The following is an 18698-nucleotide window of genomic DNA, read 5'->3' as shown; positions in this document are numbered from 1 at the left end:
GCTTTGTTCGTCACTTCTCATGCTGCTTGTTTTAGGTCTTCCAGTGGATGCTATTTCCGTTTCTGTTTCCATTGCTTATTCTGTAATTTGTTGGGAGGACACGTGTTATAACATTCCTAAAACTCACTCCTTCCTCAAATTATACCTAATATTTAATGACTTTACAAATAGCTAAAATGTTTCTTTGTACAACATTCTGAACTATAATTTCTGAGCGGTAAGGTTTAACAAAGTCAAACTTTGCAGCTTTTTTTGTTGTGTAGACCGGTCCATGGTGTTTCCAGCGCTGAATTGAACCCTCCACCGACAGTCTGTTCCCGCTCGTGTACCGGCAATGTTGCATATTCGTGATAGGCCTATCAAACTTAAATTATTTATTTTTATGTCGTACGTGTCGTGTGTAAATGTTGTTAGTCGTGTAATGTGTTGTGAGAACGAAGCTATTCAAGCGGATCTACATATTCCTGTAATGAAGTGTTTGACAATGGCAGCTCGCCGAAACATGTAACACGTTGACGAAGGTTACAATTGGAACTGATAAAGGTATTGTAAAACCTAATATTTTATATATTACAGTTCCGGGGCTACAACAATGATCAATGAATTTTAAGAATTATATCGGGTGATTTTTATTCCATACCTGTGAAAGGGTTCCACCATGGAGGGGTTGCCTGGTAGACTCCAACAGGGTGTGTTTGTGTCGCAGCAGCCCAAGTTTTCATCTTTGGCCACGTGTGATTGACCATATATCCAGACCGAGGTTCATAGGTAAAGTTGCCAGCAACTATTATTGCGTAATATCTGCAAAGAGGATAAGTTCAAATGTTGCTGGAGGAATGGTTAGAAAATGTGTCATACCTTAGATGTTGTCTTCCCAGCTAGTCATGACTTGCTTTCTACCGGTGCCGGTCCCCGTGTGTAACGTCTTAAATGTATTGGCCAAGTTCAAATGTTTTTTCGTACCGTTCGTGTGTTATGTGTTTTTTTCGGTGTGTTAAATTGACGACCTTCACGTTAGGAAAATGTTTTAACTTTTTGTGACCTTCACCTGATGATGTGCTCCACGAGCATGAAACTGCAGTAGTGACAAACTACGCAAGGACCATATTGACAGAGATAAATTAAACCATTATTATTCTTACAATGTTTACGTTCTTAGTTTATTTCTTAGTGGGAGAAGCCCACCAATAATAGATAGTGGACAACTCAGGTGGAGTTCTGAAACTAGTAGCCATTTCAGGAAGACTGATGGGTAAATTCTTTGTGTATTTTCATTGTATGATCAGGTATCATGTTATTTACAGTAGACTCCCTCTTATCTGGACACCTTTTAACCGGACATCGGTTTAACCGGACTACACTCGGCGGAAATGACATCTCTATAACCACACAATTTTTATCAGCACATTGGTTTAACCGGACTAGATCGGCAGGAAGTGGGCGGTACTGAAACAACTGTTCTCGTGCGAAAGATTTGAAACCAGTGATCATGTGTCTAAATACAATGCTTTCCTAAATTTAAGTTGAATATCACAGTAAATGGTACAATTTTATAATGTTACCAAAAGCCATTAAATCTGAGAAAAATATTAATAAATTTAAAAATAAACTAAAAAAATATCTTATTGATTTAACATTATATTCTTTCTCCGAATTCCCATGTAAAAATGATGTGTAAAGGAAGTTTATAGTTCTGTTTTCTTTTCATACATATAACTATATCTTTTGTTTTGACAGTCTTATTATTAATCAATCTTAGTTATAATGTATCTTAGTATAATTAATATTGACACCATTCTATGTACAGAGTACTAATATTGAATAAAGATTTTATTGATTGATTGATTGATTGATGGTCCGTTTTAACAAGTTTTTGGGGACTTCAGTTTAACCGGAAATCGCGCTATACGGACTGGCCTCGGTCCCGAGGAATCCGGATAAGAGGGAGTCTACTGTATCACTTTCTCTAATGTGTGTGTCTACAAAAAAAACTGTCCATCTTCCATGTGACTGTTTAAATCTCCTTCATTGTTTTTAGTTATAGCTGCATGATGATCAGACAATAGAATATGCATGGAGAATTTTAAAACAGGAAAAGAGGGAAAAATCCTTTTTACAACATGAATTATACCATTTTAACGGAGAAAATTGTTCAACTGATAGTAATACAAGGGTTTACCTGATAGTTCCGTTTGTGTTTGGGAAAAGATCACTCCTTAAGGAGACGATCGCTGTGGAACGAGTCGTCCGAACTGGAGGTAGATCCGCAAACACTTGGTCATTCTGTGGCGCTGGCACTTCCAAAAGTAGATAAAGATTAAAACTTGTAAGAAAAAAATTAGCAGGTCCAATCTGATAGCCAGTGGCATTGACTATTGGAAGCTGAAGTAGACATCCCATCTATATGGACCAGCTGTCGCCAATTTTTTAATAAAAAAGAACATAGTTGTGTGAGCCAGTCACAGAATGCGCTAGTGTCTAAAATTCAATTTTATACCATATTTTTTGTTGCTGGCCAGATTGATGGGTCATAAGAGTATAGCTCACCATAAGTCATTCCCTACGTTTGACTTGGTAAAAAAGTTTCTGAATTCGACAGAACTTAGTATTCAGTAATTTTCTTCTCTTTTTTATAGAAATTTCCTTAAAAATAATCGTGTGATTTGGCAGAGTTTGTCAATGTCATAAACTGTGCATATGTAAATAATGTCGTGTCCATTTTTGTGTCCATTTTTGTATTCGTGTTCCTAGTTTTACGTTAAAATGTGACAAACACTCTCAATGTGAGCTAATGTTTTAACCTGTATAATGACGCAGCTGAAGATGTGTCGTAATTGACATGAAGCGCGTACTGCAGAACTCCAACTTTTGACACCTTAGGCTACCGAAAAAAGGTAAACTATACTGAATAATTGACTTGGTAAAGAAGTTTGTGTAATCGGCAGGATTTAGTTATATAGATTAGCACATTTTGTCGGTGGCTCACATCAACTACAATGATTAAAATCTGGCTACAAATTTAACTGGGGAATGGAATGTCTAGTTGTATATTTTTTACAACTTGATGATAGTCAAGGACCAGTGTTCTTTATTTCTAGAGCCATCTGTGTAATTGGTAAATTGTTGTATCAAACTCATATTAGGATTCCTAGTACCATATTTTTGCACCTATGGAAAACAAAGCATAAGAACATAGAGTTAAACATAATCTATAGTTTAAAAACTGAGGTGAGACCAAAGTTTGGAAATTAGCAAGGATTGAAAAGACATTTTGGCCCATGTGATGAACAATATTGTTAGATAACAGCGCTGATTCAAATGAGGTGGTCTATGAGTATAAACTCGTATGTCGATGAGTCAACTCAACTGATTCACTCAGTTGATTACTTGTAATAAAACTCATCAAGCGATTGTGTTGAATGTATGATGATAGCTGTGTTACTGACTAAGATCAACTGGCCATTTAGCCAGAACCATTTATTTAAAGCTAAATGATAATCATTCTATCCACAGTACTTGATTGTCAGCCATGATAATCTGATAACACGAATGGTACGTGAATATCATACTATCAAGATACAAAAACCTATTTTTGGCTTGTTTCTTATTTGTTCTAATCATTTGGTAATTGAACTTACTTGTCGGTGGAACGGTGAAATTTCTAAGGTTGTATTGTCCTGACAACTTATTTAAACCAAATGGAACAACAGCGACTGTGTAGGCTTCCCCATCTCTCAATTGTGAAATATCAAAAGATGAGTTGTAGGAATCTGCTGAGGGCTGTAAAAAATGTGTCTCTAAAGTCAAAAACTAAAGATATGTGTTTGTATAAAAATGTAAGCAAATTCTACTTGATTATTTGTTGAATCCGTCAATGTAATGGGTTAGTAAAAAATAAATAAAACTAGGTGAAACTCGTCAAATTTGACAGTTACTGTTGAGGTTTAAAGCAAAATCATTTAACTATCAATCAATGATAAATACTAGGGGACTCCATTTTTGGAACAATTTGGGTTGATTTTCTTATCAAGAGCTGGTCCAGCCAACAATCAAAACCCACAAGTAAAACATACCTGTTGTGCTGGAATATCAGCAACAAGGCTGGTAGTATCGTTACGTCGTGTTCCGATAATATAGACGGTGAAATGACTGATAGGTCCATTGGTGAAACATGGTCGTCGCCAAGAAAACCACACATTGGAGCGAGTAAAGAAAACTTTCAAGTCTTCAACGGGATCTGAAGCTACAAATACAAATTAACTATAATAAAAATGTTAGAAATCTCTGTCATACAATTTACTTTAAAGCACCACCTTATAGATTTATCATCTTTAAGGATCAGCTGAAAATAATTTTTAAGATAGTTCCTTATCGTTTTTTGAGATGTGGTTTTGGTTTTCCTATTTGTTTCTTATTATATTACCTACTTTAAGACTATTTGTAGTAAAAAAATCTGGTTATGAATGACAGCTTGTCTTCTCATATTGTTAACAAACAGTAAGGCACAAATTATAAAATCTATCATCTAAAATAAACTATGAACATATATTTGATATCAGCAATATAAACGTGAAACACCAAAACAACTTAGAGGTTTTACAATAGGATGAGGAGTCTAATTGTCCTATTTAAAGTTAATGCTTAAACGTACCGCTACTTAACCACGTTTACAAGAAGCCAGTTAGTGGGAAGTTTTAAGGCCTCACGTAGCTTGAAATACTAGACGCTGTAAACGCAGCTTTTCAGATAAATGTTTGAACAATTGCCTTGCACAACAATTTTTTTTTAACGTTTCTGGTTTAGGTATTTACAAATATTCTCTTATTCTGACATATCGGGTCCAGAGTCTTGTGATTAAATTCTTTTTGTATCTAATAAGAGTCTGATACCTCAAATAACAAATACTCTTCAAAACTACACATTATGTGTGTATGACTAACAATAACAAGCGAATCAATAATGTTTTTACAGTGTCAAACTAACATTTTTAGCAGTTGAGGACCCCCTGCAATGAATACAAACCTTGTAAGAAGCTAAATACTTATGGAGAATAGTCAGACTCAGACTGAAATTTTGCCGCCGCTACGATCGCTCGCGCTACTCTATTCTATCTCTCTTTAAGACGATTATTTGTCTCACTCAGTCAATTGACTTGGCCGCACGCTCGCGATAGTCTACCTAGCGCAGGATAGACTGGCCACCGCAGGAACTAAACGAAATTCAAAAATTCCCGGACTGAATTTTTAACAAAGCCATTGTGCTTCTTATAGGTTTTGTATTCAATCCCCCCTGGAACAAATGACAAATGACAATTCTTTATTGCACATAACATCTGTTAAAGTTATTACAAATGTAATACACAGACAGGTACATTGTCAAGGTTTCTAATAAATAAGGAAATCTAAATAGGTATATACAAAACCTAGGATTTAGCCAGTAAGTTACCCCTACAAAGCTACAGCATGGTGGAACTGTTTATGTTAGGAGAGGTTGATGAGAGATTGGGTGTCTGTTACCAGGAGTCGTTGAAAAATTCCTCAAGAGTGTAATATGCTTTTTCTACTAAAACTGTTTTGATTTTTTCTGTAAATTTTGCTAAGTTTAATTGCTTTAAGGAGTTTGGAATTTTATTGTAAATTTTTAACCCCATATAGAGAGGACTTGTTTCATATTTTTTTAAATTATGAGTGGGGTATTGAAAAATGTCTTGTCTTCGGGTATTATATGAGTGATTACTAAGATAATTTTGAAACATACCAGGATTTCCATGAACCATTTTTAAAATTTCAAAAACGTATATTGAAGTTAGAGTTAAAATTTTAAAATTTCGAAACAATTGTCTACATGATGTTTTTTTGGGGCAATTTGCAAGAGTTCTGATTATTGACTTTTGTTTTTTAAAAACTTTGTGGACATCTGTGGCTGTCCCCCATAATGTAATACCATAGCTTAAAATAGAGTACACATAAGCATAATAAACATTTTTACATACTTCCAAGGAGGTAACCTGAATTAAAACACTTAAAGCATATCTTGTTGGACTGAGTTTTTTGTTTAGAAAATTAATATGTTCTGTCCATTGTAGTTTACTATCCAAATATATCCCTAAAAACTTTACTACATTTGTGGGCGAGGCAGTAGTTTCTGTTCCAGTGGTTGAATTTCTCAATTTGAAAATTAAAACACTAGTTTTATCTTCATTCAAAAGTAAGCCATTTTTTAAAAACCAATTTGCTATTTCTCCAATTGTTTCTTTGACATCATCATGTAACATTTTAACAGTACTTCGTTTGATGAGAGCTGTTGTATCATCTGCATAAAGGGTAAAGTTACAGATTTGACTTGAAAAATGAAAAGGTAAATCATTAATATATGTGAGGAATAAGAGAGGACCTAGGATTGAACCTTGCGGAACTCCATAGTTATTATTTGCCCAAGAAGAGTATTTGTTCCCAGAGGCGGTTTTAATTACTGTTCTTTGTTTTCTATCGCTTAAGTAAGACTTCAAAAGTTCAATTATTTGTCCATAAAAACCAATTGCTGTAAGTTTTTTGATAAGAATTTTGTGATTAACACAATCAAAAGCCTTGGATAAGTCGCAGAACACACCAGCTGTGCACTGCGACTCATCCAAGGCCTTCAAAGCGCAATTTACAAAGTTGTTTAAAGCTGATTGGGTATTTAGATTTTTACGGAAACCAAATTGTTCCTTGCAAAACTTGTAGTTATTTTCCAAAAAGCTAGATAATCTAGTGTGAAGAATTTTTTCATAAACCTTTGAAACATTACTTAATAAAGAGATCGGTCTGTAGTTCTGTACTTCATTTAAACAACCTTTTTTGTGAATGGGTACTATTTCTGAGAGTTTTAGTAGTTGGGGAAAAACACCTTCTGCAAAAGATTGATTAATTAGTGTAGCCAAGATGTTTGATATTTCATTTGCTGACCATTTCAATAATTTAATGGGTATATCGTCCCAGCCACAGGCATTACTGTTCTTTAAACTTAGAATAGTTTTTTTTACTTCAATTTCATTTGTTTGACGAAGATTACCTAATTTTGTCACCTGAACTGTGGGATTGTTAGCATACGGATTGATATTAGCACTGTGTGGCATGTTTGGCAGCTTAAGTATATTGACAATGTTGGAGTACTGATAATTAAACAGTTCCGCCACGACTACAGCATCATCAATAATTTCATTGTTGACCTTAAGTTTAATGTGAGGCTTAACAATTTCACTTTTAACACCTACACCTAATTCTTCCTTTACAACATTCCACATGGCTTTGGACTTATTTTTTGCTTGCATTATATACCTATCATTTGCAGATTTCTTAGCTTTTTTAACAATCTTTTGAAATATCTTTTTGTAATTTTTTACATAGCTTAGAAAATTAGGATCATTACTAAATTTTGCTTCATAATGTAATTTTCTTTTGTTTATTGATGACACTGTTATCCCTAAAGTAACCCAAGTTTTTGATTTACTTTTATTTTTTGCTTTAAAAGGTTTAACTGGAAAGATTTCATCCATACTTAATTTAATCTTAGCCAAAAAATTTTTGTAATTGTCATCCACTGAACCATCTAAAGATTTGTCTCCCATGAAAAGTTTCCTAAGGCACCCTTTTACATTCTTGATATCTACTTCCCAGTAGTTTATAGTCAATGAAAACTCAACCCACCTCCGTCTAAAGTCACAGCATGGACAGGTTTGCTGGCAGGACCATACTCCGCTCTCGTTACCGCTTTGACAGTAACCCATAGGGAAGTGGCGGGGCGAAGTCTTGGAACGGAGACTTCTGTCTTCTTGCTAGTTACATTGCAGGGACCGAGTGTAGTGGCTGGGCAGGTGGGGGGAGGGGGGTACAACAGCGACTGATTGAATACTTCCACTTGGTACCTGACTCCACGCATCTGGGCAGGCTTCCATGAGATTGATATAATCGTACTGGATGCGACCACAACAACATCCTTGGGCTTGCTGAGAACTGAAGAATATTAGACGATTTAGGTTTTTATTTTAATGAAAACATAAAATCCTTGCAGCTTTATATTGATTGTACAGAAAAATGGAGTACTTGATACTGTAGACTAAGTGTTTACTATTGTAACATTCAAAAGTATTATTCAAAATTAAAATCTTATTGGGAAGTAGGATGGTTTAGATTATTGAGCTTGTACGTGTTCACATATGTTTCAAAACTGAACCCAGCTGTGCTTGATCACTAGGCTAAGCTATTAATAATGCTTCTGGCATTCTACTCTCATATTGGGGTTGATTTATTGGTTATAAATAAAAGTTGCTACTTCAAAGCGACAAACTTTGCCAGTTGCCTAGAACTGAATTCCTACATTTGAAAAATTAAGGCGAGAGATTCATGGTGGACAGATCGACGCCGATCGTTTCGGTGGCTATGTAGCCTCTGCAGAACCTTGTCAAGAATTTCAATTAATTTTGACTCACATCGAGGTCATCACAACATTTAACACGAACACACTAGCAAAAATAGTTTAAACATAAAATGAAGTTTAAATTTTTTACTACATCTGTGGCCACAGGTGTGCACTGCACGGTTGATATGTCTGGACTGCCTGCCTTGTCAAGGATCTGAATAAGGCGACATAGTCACCGAAACAATTGTAATCCACCCTACAGGAGGTAATGGAGTCACAAGACGAAATTAAAGTAAATTAACCACTTATTATATGTTAAGTGACTTGAGACTACACAAAAATGAATTGAAGATACTTACTACAAAATTTAAAAATTTAACTATTCAAACATTGAAAATATTTGATAAGGTATGTGGTAATAAATGCTTAAGTTCATTGTTTGTATTGTTACTGATGTTTACTGCTTGGAAATTCTAAAAAATGTTAATACTGTGATTACCTTCAAACTGTTTTTTGAAGTCTAAGGACTCGGGTAGTCCAACCTGTTTACCCTCACTCACAAGCCATACGCTTGCGGACTCGAGCATGTTCACAGATTCTGCCATCCATTTGAACTCATTGTTCTTAGTATTAAAGGAAGAAATTTGTCCCTCTCGGGGCTTCAGAGAGACTTGATAATAAGACACACAAGCACTATATTCAGGATCCATGTGCCACCTCAGTAGCATTCCATTAGTGAGGTTAGTCGCCTGAAGGTTGCTGATTCTTTGGTCACCTGGAGGACAAAGTTAATGATAATAAAATTTTAGGTTTTCTGATTAATAACATTTTAAAATGTTAACATGAGAAAACACTTGAGTTGAATATTTTTTTACGATGCTCGAATTATAAAAGTAAAGAAAGAAAAACTAAGACTTTTTAATTGTTTGTGATGTTTGTGTTGTTTTAGTTAGTAAAGTTAGTGGTTGCCTTCTAACATGAGGTTGCTTAGTCTATGCCAACCAGGATTGTTTCTGGACTTGGACTTCCAATAAACAAAGGTTCTAGCATAAGTTGACGAAGGGTTGGTAATATAATTTTCATAACTCCATGCAGAAAGTAGACAACAGCTGATAAACCGAAAATAATGTTTTCCCAAGCTCTAAATTCACTTTCCCTTGCTTTCAATCAGTTCTCTGTTCACCCACTACTTGCACTAGTGGTTAATTACCATTTATTTTAATATGAATCAGTGGCTTACATTGTTGAACCATCTTAACTACAAACAGAAATAGGCATAATTAAGTGGTGATGTAAAGTATTGTTTATAACTTGTACCAAAAGTGATTTTCTGGCACTTCTTCCACAGCTTGTCTTGTACATGAAACTCTCTCTTTCATGCTCAGCTTAACCCCTCAAGAAATTTGATACGGTAATACTTTTCCTTCAACGGCTTTGCCTCACACATGCATTTTGAACAAGCACGGGAAAAAGCCTCTTCGGCACTTCTAAGTATATGTTCTATTTATTAACTTACCAGCTGCTTTTGTGGTGGTTTTAATACTCGAGTAATCAATAATAGATTTTTTATCATTGCTGAATAATGTCAGTGTAAAATAGTATGAATGACAAGGTTTTAAGTCTCCAATTTTAAACTCTCTCACAAAGTGAGACATATTACGATTCATGATTGTAAAATTGTAGTCATCTTGTATCGATAGAACAAATCGTCCTTCACAACTTCTGAAGCTTTCTTGCACTGCCCAACTGAGGGTTATTGAATCAGAAGTTCTATTTATAACTTGCAGTTCTTTTGAACTGGCAGCATCTGAAAAAGAGGAATTCATTCTAGAAAAATCCAATTACTTTTGTGCTGGTACCAATCCTCCTCCAAATTAAATCCTCTGTACAACTTACACGAGTCTCTAGTGATGGCTGACGTTGAAGATGTAGCGGGCAAGTGTTTAAAGCCGACCGTGATCTTGTACGAGGTGCAGGCTGGAAGATGTTCAACATCATAAGTAGAGACATTGAGTGTTCCAGAACTCTTGCACTCAATCGCATCACACACTTGAACTATGTATTGTCGAGTGCAAGCCTTGTATCTTGATGGAGCAGTCCATTTGATCCGCAAACCGGTCCAGGTGGTGTCTACGATGAGGTTTTCCACAGATACCTTGTCTGTAAAGTAACAATTTGGCTACTTGAAAAGTTAATTATTTTTAATATAAAATTTATATATTTGTTTGTTTGAAGTACAGGTTTTTCGTAACTTAAATTTTTCAACACCTCCTTAATCGGGTTTGGTATTGTAATTGTATGAATTCCGAACCAAAACCACTGAACCAATTATAAATTATTGTTACTGATTGTTACTTTTTTGTATATATTGTGAAAATAAAACTGATTTGATTTGAAATTGAATTTTTTACAACAAAGTTTGTAACTTACGTGTTGTGAAAGTAAAACAAGTGTGTAGCTAAGGAAAAGAGTACAGATTTCAGGTAGCCTAATGTAGTTCATGTGTTTTATATACAATAATGGCTGCTTTTTAGGTAAAGTTGTGCAGAAAAAGTAGTTTGTTTTTAGCTCATCATAACAAAATTAAAGCAACTTCAACATGTACAGCTTACATTTAAAAAAAGGATTCATATACCTGATGTAGTTGTAAATGACTTTATCAGACCATTCCTCTTATTTAAAGGTGTCAAATCGTTTAAAGAGTCTCCAAAATACGCACTGACGTACAGGTAGTACAATTTACATTGCTTGAGGTTAACAAATGTGAAGTTTCTGGAGTCAGCAGGAACGATGAATCCGTTGTATGGGCCTACTGCTTTGTGTCCAGAATCATACAGGAACATTTTGTATCCACTAATACACTCTGAACCATAAGATAGCTGTTCCCAGGCGACAATGATTGAATCAGCTGTTTGATTTTTAACGGATATTTCTGGCACTGCTTGAATATTGGCTGGAACAAAACTCACTATTATTACACCGATTATTGTTATGAAAAGGATTTATTGGTTTTTCTGATGGTAATTTTTTAATATTTTTGATTGAAATTAGATGGACATGTTTTCTTGAGCGTTCAATAGGCTACTACTGTTTTCATGGCTAGGGAAAGTCACAACAGATTGAAGGAATCAGGTCAACTTACAAGTAGATAGTTTATCTGTCTGTGTCATACATTGGTAAGGAAATCCCATTTATCTCCTTATTCCTAAATTTTACTTTTGTGCTTTATTCTCTCTAGTTCAGCCTATGTTTCCCTATGTTGGAACTTGTTCATGAGCTACCTTTGTGCAAAATTACAGCTGACTCAGTACGACAATTTTCACCCAGAACAATCACACGGGTACTTTTAAAATACCTCTTTCTATTATAAATTGATTTTAGGTAATGTTTTTAAGTAGACAGATATTTTTTAACCCTACAAAATTGAAACGGTGATATTTTGGCCATAAAAAACATACTTAAGCCACGTTTAAACAAGGGCATGGTCCCTATAATTCTTGACAACATAGCGCAAACCTCTATTGCTGTAAAAATTACGGTTCAAAAGTTATTGTAAAATATATTATTTTCCCATAAAAACCCATGAAAAATGGATTTTAAAAAACGGTTCTGATTGAAATTTGTCTGTTCTATGGTCTTTTCTAAATACTATACAGCCGCATATGTAACTCACGGGGGATACAAATTCTAGACCACTTCTAGAAGTGCTAGGGAGTTGAAATTTGACACGCGGTTAGGTCTTGGGCCCAAACCCCCGGGAAAATTCCAAAAAGTCGCATTTTCAAATTTTAACCCCCCCGAAATTAAGGGTCTCCCCCCCATGTTATTCTTATGGGGAATAACATTAAAAATGGCCGACTTTGGTGTGCCCGTCTCAACGACTTAGAAACGTGCTAGAGACTTCAAATTTGCGTAGTATTGTAGTAAGAGATCTTACATTACCGGTGGAATATGTAAAAGTCCCATTTTCAAATTTTAACCCACCCAAAAATTCAAAATGGCGGACCTCTGAAAACTAAAAAAACACTTTTTTTCAACCGGATGTAGCTCGAAAACGGTAAGAGCTAGAAAAGATTTGAAAGTATATCCAGGAACAGGAATTAAATTTTATACAAAACCCTCTTAAGCGTTTTCCAAAAATCGCACTCCTTCAGCTTCAAAAAACGCCCTACTTTCAAAATTTGGTAAATTTTTATTACATTTTTACCGGTTTTCACCATGTTTTCATACTTAAATAATTTTTTTTTTCAAAAATTATTATTGCTTTGTATTCTCCTTACTTTACTGTAAATTTTACTCATTACATGTTTTTTCGTAACTTTACTCCTTGACCCCCAAAACTTAATTTTAATCTCAAAATGTGAAGGTTTTTTGCCACTTTTACGAGCCCCATGTTATTCTTATGGAGAATAACTTTGAAAGTTGCCGTGTTTGGTATGCTCATCTGTACCGTTTAGAAACGTGTTAGAGACTTGAAACTTCGTAGTATTGCAGTATGGGATCTTACATTACCGGTGAAATTTGCAAAAGTCCCATTTTCAAATTTTAACCACCCTAAAAATCCAAAATGGCGGACCTCTAAAAACGACAAAAATTACTTTCAAATTTTTACCGGTTTTCGCTATCTTTTCATACTTAAATAATTCCTTTTTGCAAATATTATTAATGCTTTGTATTCCCCTTAGTTTACTACAAATTTTACTCATAAAATGTTTTTTCGTAACTTTAATCCTTGACCCCCAAAACTTAGGTTTTATGTCAAAGTCTGAAAGTTTTTACGAGCCCCATGTTATTCTTATGGAAAATAAATAAATAATTAATAATAAAATAATTAATAGATAATAAATAAATAATAAATAAATAATTTCAACTAAAAAAATAACAAAGGCGAATTTTTGGTAAAGTAGTACGCAAAAATCGGTAATGCAGTATATTGAGTTGGTTCTCGCTCTTATTTTTGCTACCAATTTTGACTATACCTGTTAAAGTTTCACCATGACTTGATCCTATTTGGACTATTATTTTCCCGATTTTTGCGGTCTATACTTGTCATTCGATAGTATTGTTAGTATGGATCACTCTTGTGTTGCTGCTGGGTCTTTCCATCAGGGAGATCCAAGATTCAAAGAGAGCAGCAATGCTCAGTGCATGGCTAATGCAGCCTGTGCACTCGCCTGGCAAGTGTTTCGCGGGGGATTCAGTACCAACGCTATTGACGAGATACTCATGGCCGGTGATCGTCTGTATACGCAATCTCGCCGTGAGTATAACGTCCTACATAGGTATCTGTTCCCTGAGGACCTTGCCAGGAACTTCGTGGTTGCAGGTCATAGTGTAGCCATTGAGGAAATCTCTCCTGTTGGAGATGATTTATATCCGCGTTGCATCGCCAGCTTGGACGACGTGACCAGCAATTTAACATCAATGCTGGAAACAGCTATGCCTGGCGACTCTGTCGATGGCGGCTTTGTGTTCACGGGTCAATTGGTAGCAGTCGCATTTTGGCGTTACCAAGGACGACTCTACCTTTTTGATTCCCACGGGGTGAATGAGAGCCGTCGTCGAGACAGCGATGAGAGCAAGAATAAGGCAAGGCTTTTTGTGTGCGAGAATGTCCGTGCTCTAGCCTCCCTTTTACTGGTAAATGCGGCATTCATCGGTGGACAATACTCCATTACTAAAGTAAAATTTTCCATCAATGAAACTGTTACAACCGAACGTCCAGACGATGTTTTGTCCCATTTGTCCGTTTCTCCTTCCCAAACAACTTTGGACAAACCAAAAGGTCCTGGTAGACCAAAGAAAATAAAACGGGGTCGTCCAAAGTATTTGGACACGACTCGAGAAGAGCAAGTGGATGCGGCCAAAAAGAAGTACCGGGAAACGCACGCAGACCAACTCAGGGATGACAAACAGCGTTACACTCAGAGCCACCCCGAGGTGAACAGGAGAGCTGTTCAGCTGTACGATCTGCGTAATCCCGGCGCTTCTGCCGAAAGAGTTCAGATTTTTAGATTAAGAAATCCAAAATTGTCTGAACTGCAACACCTGCCTGGTCCACTTGCTCGGTCCGTAGTGCGTAATGGTCCACTGTCTGTTTGGAGTGGAGAATTACTGGACACAATACAGCCTTACAAATTAAAAAAGGTTAGCCTCTGGGAAGACAACATATTCAGATGTAGTCATTGCCAAGCACGGCTCTTCGAGGAGGAGAAGAATAGAAAGCAATGGTGCTGCGGGGAAGGAGCGTTCAACGTTCTCGACCTTCCTCCTTTGCAAGAACGCTTTTATTCTGACCGTCTCTTCCTGGAAAGAGCCCGTGCGTACAACGACCTGTTTGCTTTCTGCGCGCTCGAAGTGCCAGGCGGGTATCGTCATCCCAGTGGTCTTTCTTTTTTCAAGATCGAGGGAAGAATGTACCACCAGGTCTACAATCTGGACGCCCCAGGACAAAAGTTCACCACTCGTTCTGGGAACGTTCAGTTTTATGAATCGGTCCCGCCTGTATATTGACGATGGCGAAGAGCGCCGTAACATTGCGATGGGTAGATCGCTTGATGCCGAGATCATCGACGGTATTGCTGATTTCCTGTCTAGGGAAAATCCTTACATTGAGCATTACCGTCGATTGAGCAACGAGCCTTCCGTAACAGCTCACTTGGCTTTTGAAGTAACAAGCAGGTCTACCCATGGTCCTGTTCTCGGTGATCGGCAAACAGGCGTCGAAGTGCACGCCGTGCTCAGCAATGATGAAAACGACACTGAGCCCCGGAGACTGACAATATGGAAATCCGGTTCCGATAGACCTACATTTATTGATCTTTTACACCCCTTAATGGAACCTTTCCAATATCCCCTACTCTACCCGCAAGGCACTGTGGGATGGCACGTTGGTCGCCTTGATAACAAGGGTGCAAAACTGACTCAATTTAAGTACTCGCGGTGCCTCCTACTTTCTGAACCTCGCTTCTCTCACCTAGGCCGTCTCTCACAAGCTTGGCAGTTTGAGATGTTCGCGAGGTACGAGGAGGAGAAACTGCGTTATATTAAGTTTACGCAGCTGAAGAACACCGATAGTGCCTTGCGGGTGGGGCCGGTTGACGAGATTCGGAATGCACAGCAGGTCTTGAACGACATCGCTCGTGATGAAACCGTCCAAGGCGAGGGTGGGGTGCAGGCAGGAAAAGTCTACCTCCCAAGTTCGTTCACCGGGGGGCCCAGGTACATGAAAGTAAAATACGAAGACGCTATGGCAATCGTATTGCGGCTGGGTTCCCCCACTTTCTTTTTGACGTTTACGTACAACGCGACTTGGGAGGATAACAAGAAAGCTTGCCCTCGTGGAGGTACTCGCAGTGACCCTAGCACTGCTTGCAGAGTTTTTAGGATCAAACTTCTAGAACTTCTCCGAGACCTGCGCAGCGGAGCAATGTTTGGACGCTCTGTCTATATCGTCTACGTCATCGAGATGCAAATGAGGGGCCTTCCTCACGCCCACATTGTATTCAAGATTGACGGCGACAGACCAGTTCAGGCGTCCGAAATTGACTCCATCATCCGCGCGGATATTCCCTCGGAAGAAGAGGCCGGAGGCCGATTGAGGAAGTTGGTCCTAAAACACATGATCCACGGTCCATGTGGTAATGATCATAGGACTGACTTCCTCTGTTGGGACTCTGCAAAGGGGTACTGCACCAAATTCTTCCCCAAGCCCTGCTGTGAAACCATCCACGTCGACGAGAGGGGATTCGTCCAATACAAGCGAGATTATACCAATCAGGGGACAATTGTTTCAAGAAAGAGAAACATCAGTGTTCACGATGGCTGGGTTGTGCCGTATAACTCCGCACTTTTATTGAAATACGAGGCCCACATCAATTTGGAGCTGGCGTCTACTCGCCGCGTGATTAAGTACCTCTTCAAATATCTTATGAAGGGAGGATCTCTCCAGAACATCACAGTTACTCCCTTCAGTAAGCAAGATGATGAGGTACAGCATTACGTGACGAAGAGAATGGTGGGTGCCAGTGACGCGTGCTGGCGTTTATTAAACTTTCCAGTATCAGAATCTGAGCCGGCTGTTGAATGTCTTCCCGTCCATCTGGAGGGCAAGCAGTCCGTCCTGTTTAGACCTGGCCAACTGGCAGAGGCAGCCGCTAGGAACAGCTCCAAACTCACCATCTACTTTGACCGGCCTCGTATTTCACTGTTTGACGACCTGACTTATCAGGGGTTCTATGAAACGTTTGTGGTTCATGTCAAGCGCCCAAAAACTGCGGAGATATACGAGCACCCCGATGGCGTCCATTTTATCACTGCCCGACAGCGTGGCGAGAAGGTGTGCAGACTGTTTTGGGTCTCACCGAGCAGGACAGAACAGTATTACCTGCGTATCCTGCTTATGACTGTATCTTGCCGTGGTTATGCCGACCTCCTGTCCCGCGGTGGACCAAACTGCCGCACTTTTCAAGGGGTCGCGCGGCATCTTGGCTTGGTGCAAGACGAACAGGAGTACCACTACGCACTGCGCGAGGCCGCCACTTTCATGACTGGCCCGAGACTTCGTTCTTTCTTTGTGATCCTCTGCAACATGGGGGCTCCTGCAGCTCTCCTGTGGGATGCCTTCCGTGATTCCATCTGCGAGGACCACATTGAGCGTAACCCTCTCGATGTTGAACTGGCCTACAAGCTAGGTCTCATCGAGATTGATCGTAGTCTCCGTCGGCAGGGCTCTTGCGTCGCAGATCACGGCCTCCCCGATGTACACGATGACACGACGGAGTTGGGCAGAGAACTGCTCTTACACGGCGAAAATCAACAGAGAGCGTTTGTGGAGGAGTGGGTGCCAAAGCTCTCTGAAGACCAACACCGTGTATTTGAGTACGTTACCTCCGTTCTCAATGCCCCAGCCAGCGGAACGTCGTCGAAAATCATTTTCCTCGACGGTCCGGGAGGCTATGGAAAGACCACTCTTATTCGTGTCATCCTCGCATACGTGAGAGGTTGTCGTCAGGTTGCTCTGGCAGTCACAAGCTCTGGGATCGCCGCGGGTAACATGCCTGGTGGGACTACAGCTCACAGCATGTTCCGGTTGCCACTCGACTTTGGTGACGGCACCGGCTTTTGGAACATCACCAACGGCTCCCAGCGAGCAGAGCTCATCAGGGCCGCAAGGCTCATTGTCTTTGATGAGGCATCGATGGCACATCGGTTCGTTTTCGAGGTTCTCGACAGATCCCTGCGAGACCTCATGCGTTCCAGTGAGCTATTCGGTGGTAAAATCTTCCTCTGCTGTGGTGACTTCCGCCAGATCGCGCCCGTCGTTGTGAACGCTCGTACGCCATCTGATATTGTTTGTGTGTCACTCCGGGCTTCCCATCTGTGGCAGCATTTTAAAATCTTTGCCCTGACGACAGCTCATCGCACCAGTAGTTCCACTGCCTATTCCGAATTCCTTCTCGGGGTAGGCAACGGGACTGTCAGTTCGACAACTTTCTTGGAGGGACGGAACGAACAAAGTCTAATTCCGCTGCACGGGATTAGACAAGTGACGTCTTTGACTGATTTGGTCGATTCCGTCTTTCCCGCAAACGTCCTACTCGACTCTGATATGTGTTCGCGACGCGCAATCCTCTCGACTCTGATAGTGAACGTCAAGGAGATCAACGACCACATCTTGAACTCCCTCGACGGTCATCTGTACGAGCTGAGGAGCGCCGACACAGTTGACAGAGAGAACGACGATGGCCTGGATGTCGACGTTCAACTCCTGAACACGGCTACTGGCAAGGGCGTACCAGACCATGTTCTGCGGCTGAAGATCGGCTCTGTTTGCCTCATTATGAGGAACCTCAACATCGCTGAAGGACTCGTCAACGGCACTAAAGTCATCGTAATCGGCATCTCCAACCGCCTGATTACAGTGAGACTTCCCGGACAGACGCAACCTATCGGAATTCCCCGGATTACCTTTACTTTTGCGTTTGTCGAGGGTTCGCCGTTACGTATTCGTCGACGTCAGTTCCCACTGATGTTGGCCTATTGCATGACCGGACACAAGAGCCAAGGTCAGACAATAGATTCAGTCGGTGTTGATTTACGGACCGATTGCTTCACGCACGGGCAACTGTACGTCTTGCTCAGTAGGGTCAGACATCCCGACCATATTGTCGTTCTCATCCATCCCGAACGTGTCCGAGATGGAATCGCATACGCAAAGAACATCGTGTATGGCGATCTCCTTCTCTAATCCGGACTTGACACCAGCAGTAGGCTAGGGGATCTGCTTAATCAAAACT

At 39.3% G+C, this 18698-nt stretch overlaps 1 protein-coding gene across 7 annotated transcripts in view; it reads right to left on the bottom strand.

Moving 5' to 3' along the window:
- LOC128985841 (tyrosine-protein phosphatase 10D) overlaps positions 1-18698 on the bottom strand; it is a 60482-nt gene that overhangs the window by 28066 nt on the left and 13718 nt on the right. For all 7 annotated transcript variants that reach the window (XM_054405767.1, XM_054405770.1, XM_054405766.1 and 4 more), the window contains 9 exons: positions 11036-11353; positions 10297-10560; positions 9917-10207; positions 8900-9175; positions 7689-7994; positions 4074-4243; positions 3639-3780; positions 2180-2297; positions 641-801 (listed from right to left, as the gene is read on the bottom strand). In XM_054405767.1, the coding sequence (XP_054261742.1) occupies positions 641-801; positions 2180-2297; positions 3639-3780; positions 4074-4243; positions 7689-7994; positions 8900-9175; positions 9917-10207; positions 10297-10560; positions 11036-11353 (2046 nt within the window). The remainder of the gene's footprint in view (positions 1-640; positions 802-2179; positions 2298-3638; positions 3781-4073; positions 4244-7688; positions 7995-8899; positions 9176-9916; positions 10208-10296; positions 10561-11035; positions 11354-18698) is intronic.

The sequence above is a fragment of the Macrosteles quadrilineatus genome, unplaced genomic scaffold (genome assembly GCF_028750875.1).
Source record: "Macrosteles quadrilineatus isolate MER2022 unplaced genomic scaffold, UCM_ALF_1.0 Scaffold_2__2_contigs__length_208266976, whole genome shotgun sequence".
NCBI classification, from domain to species: domain Eukaryota; kingdom Metazoa; phylum Arthropoda; class Insecta; order Hemiptera; family Cicadellidae; genus Macrosteles; species Macrosteles quadrilineatus.
This window is presented reverse-complemented; position numbering and strand designations above follow the sequence as displayed.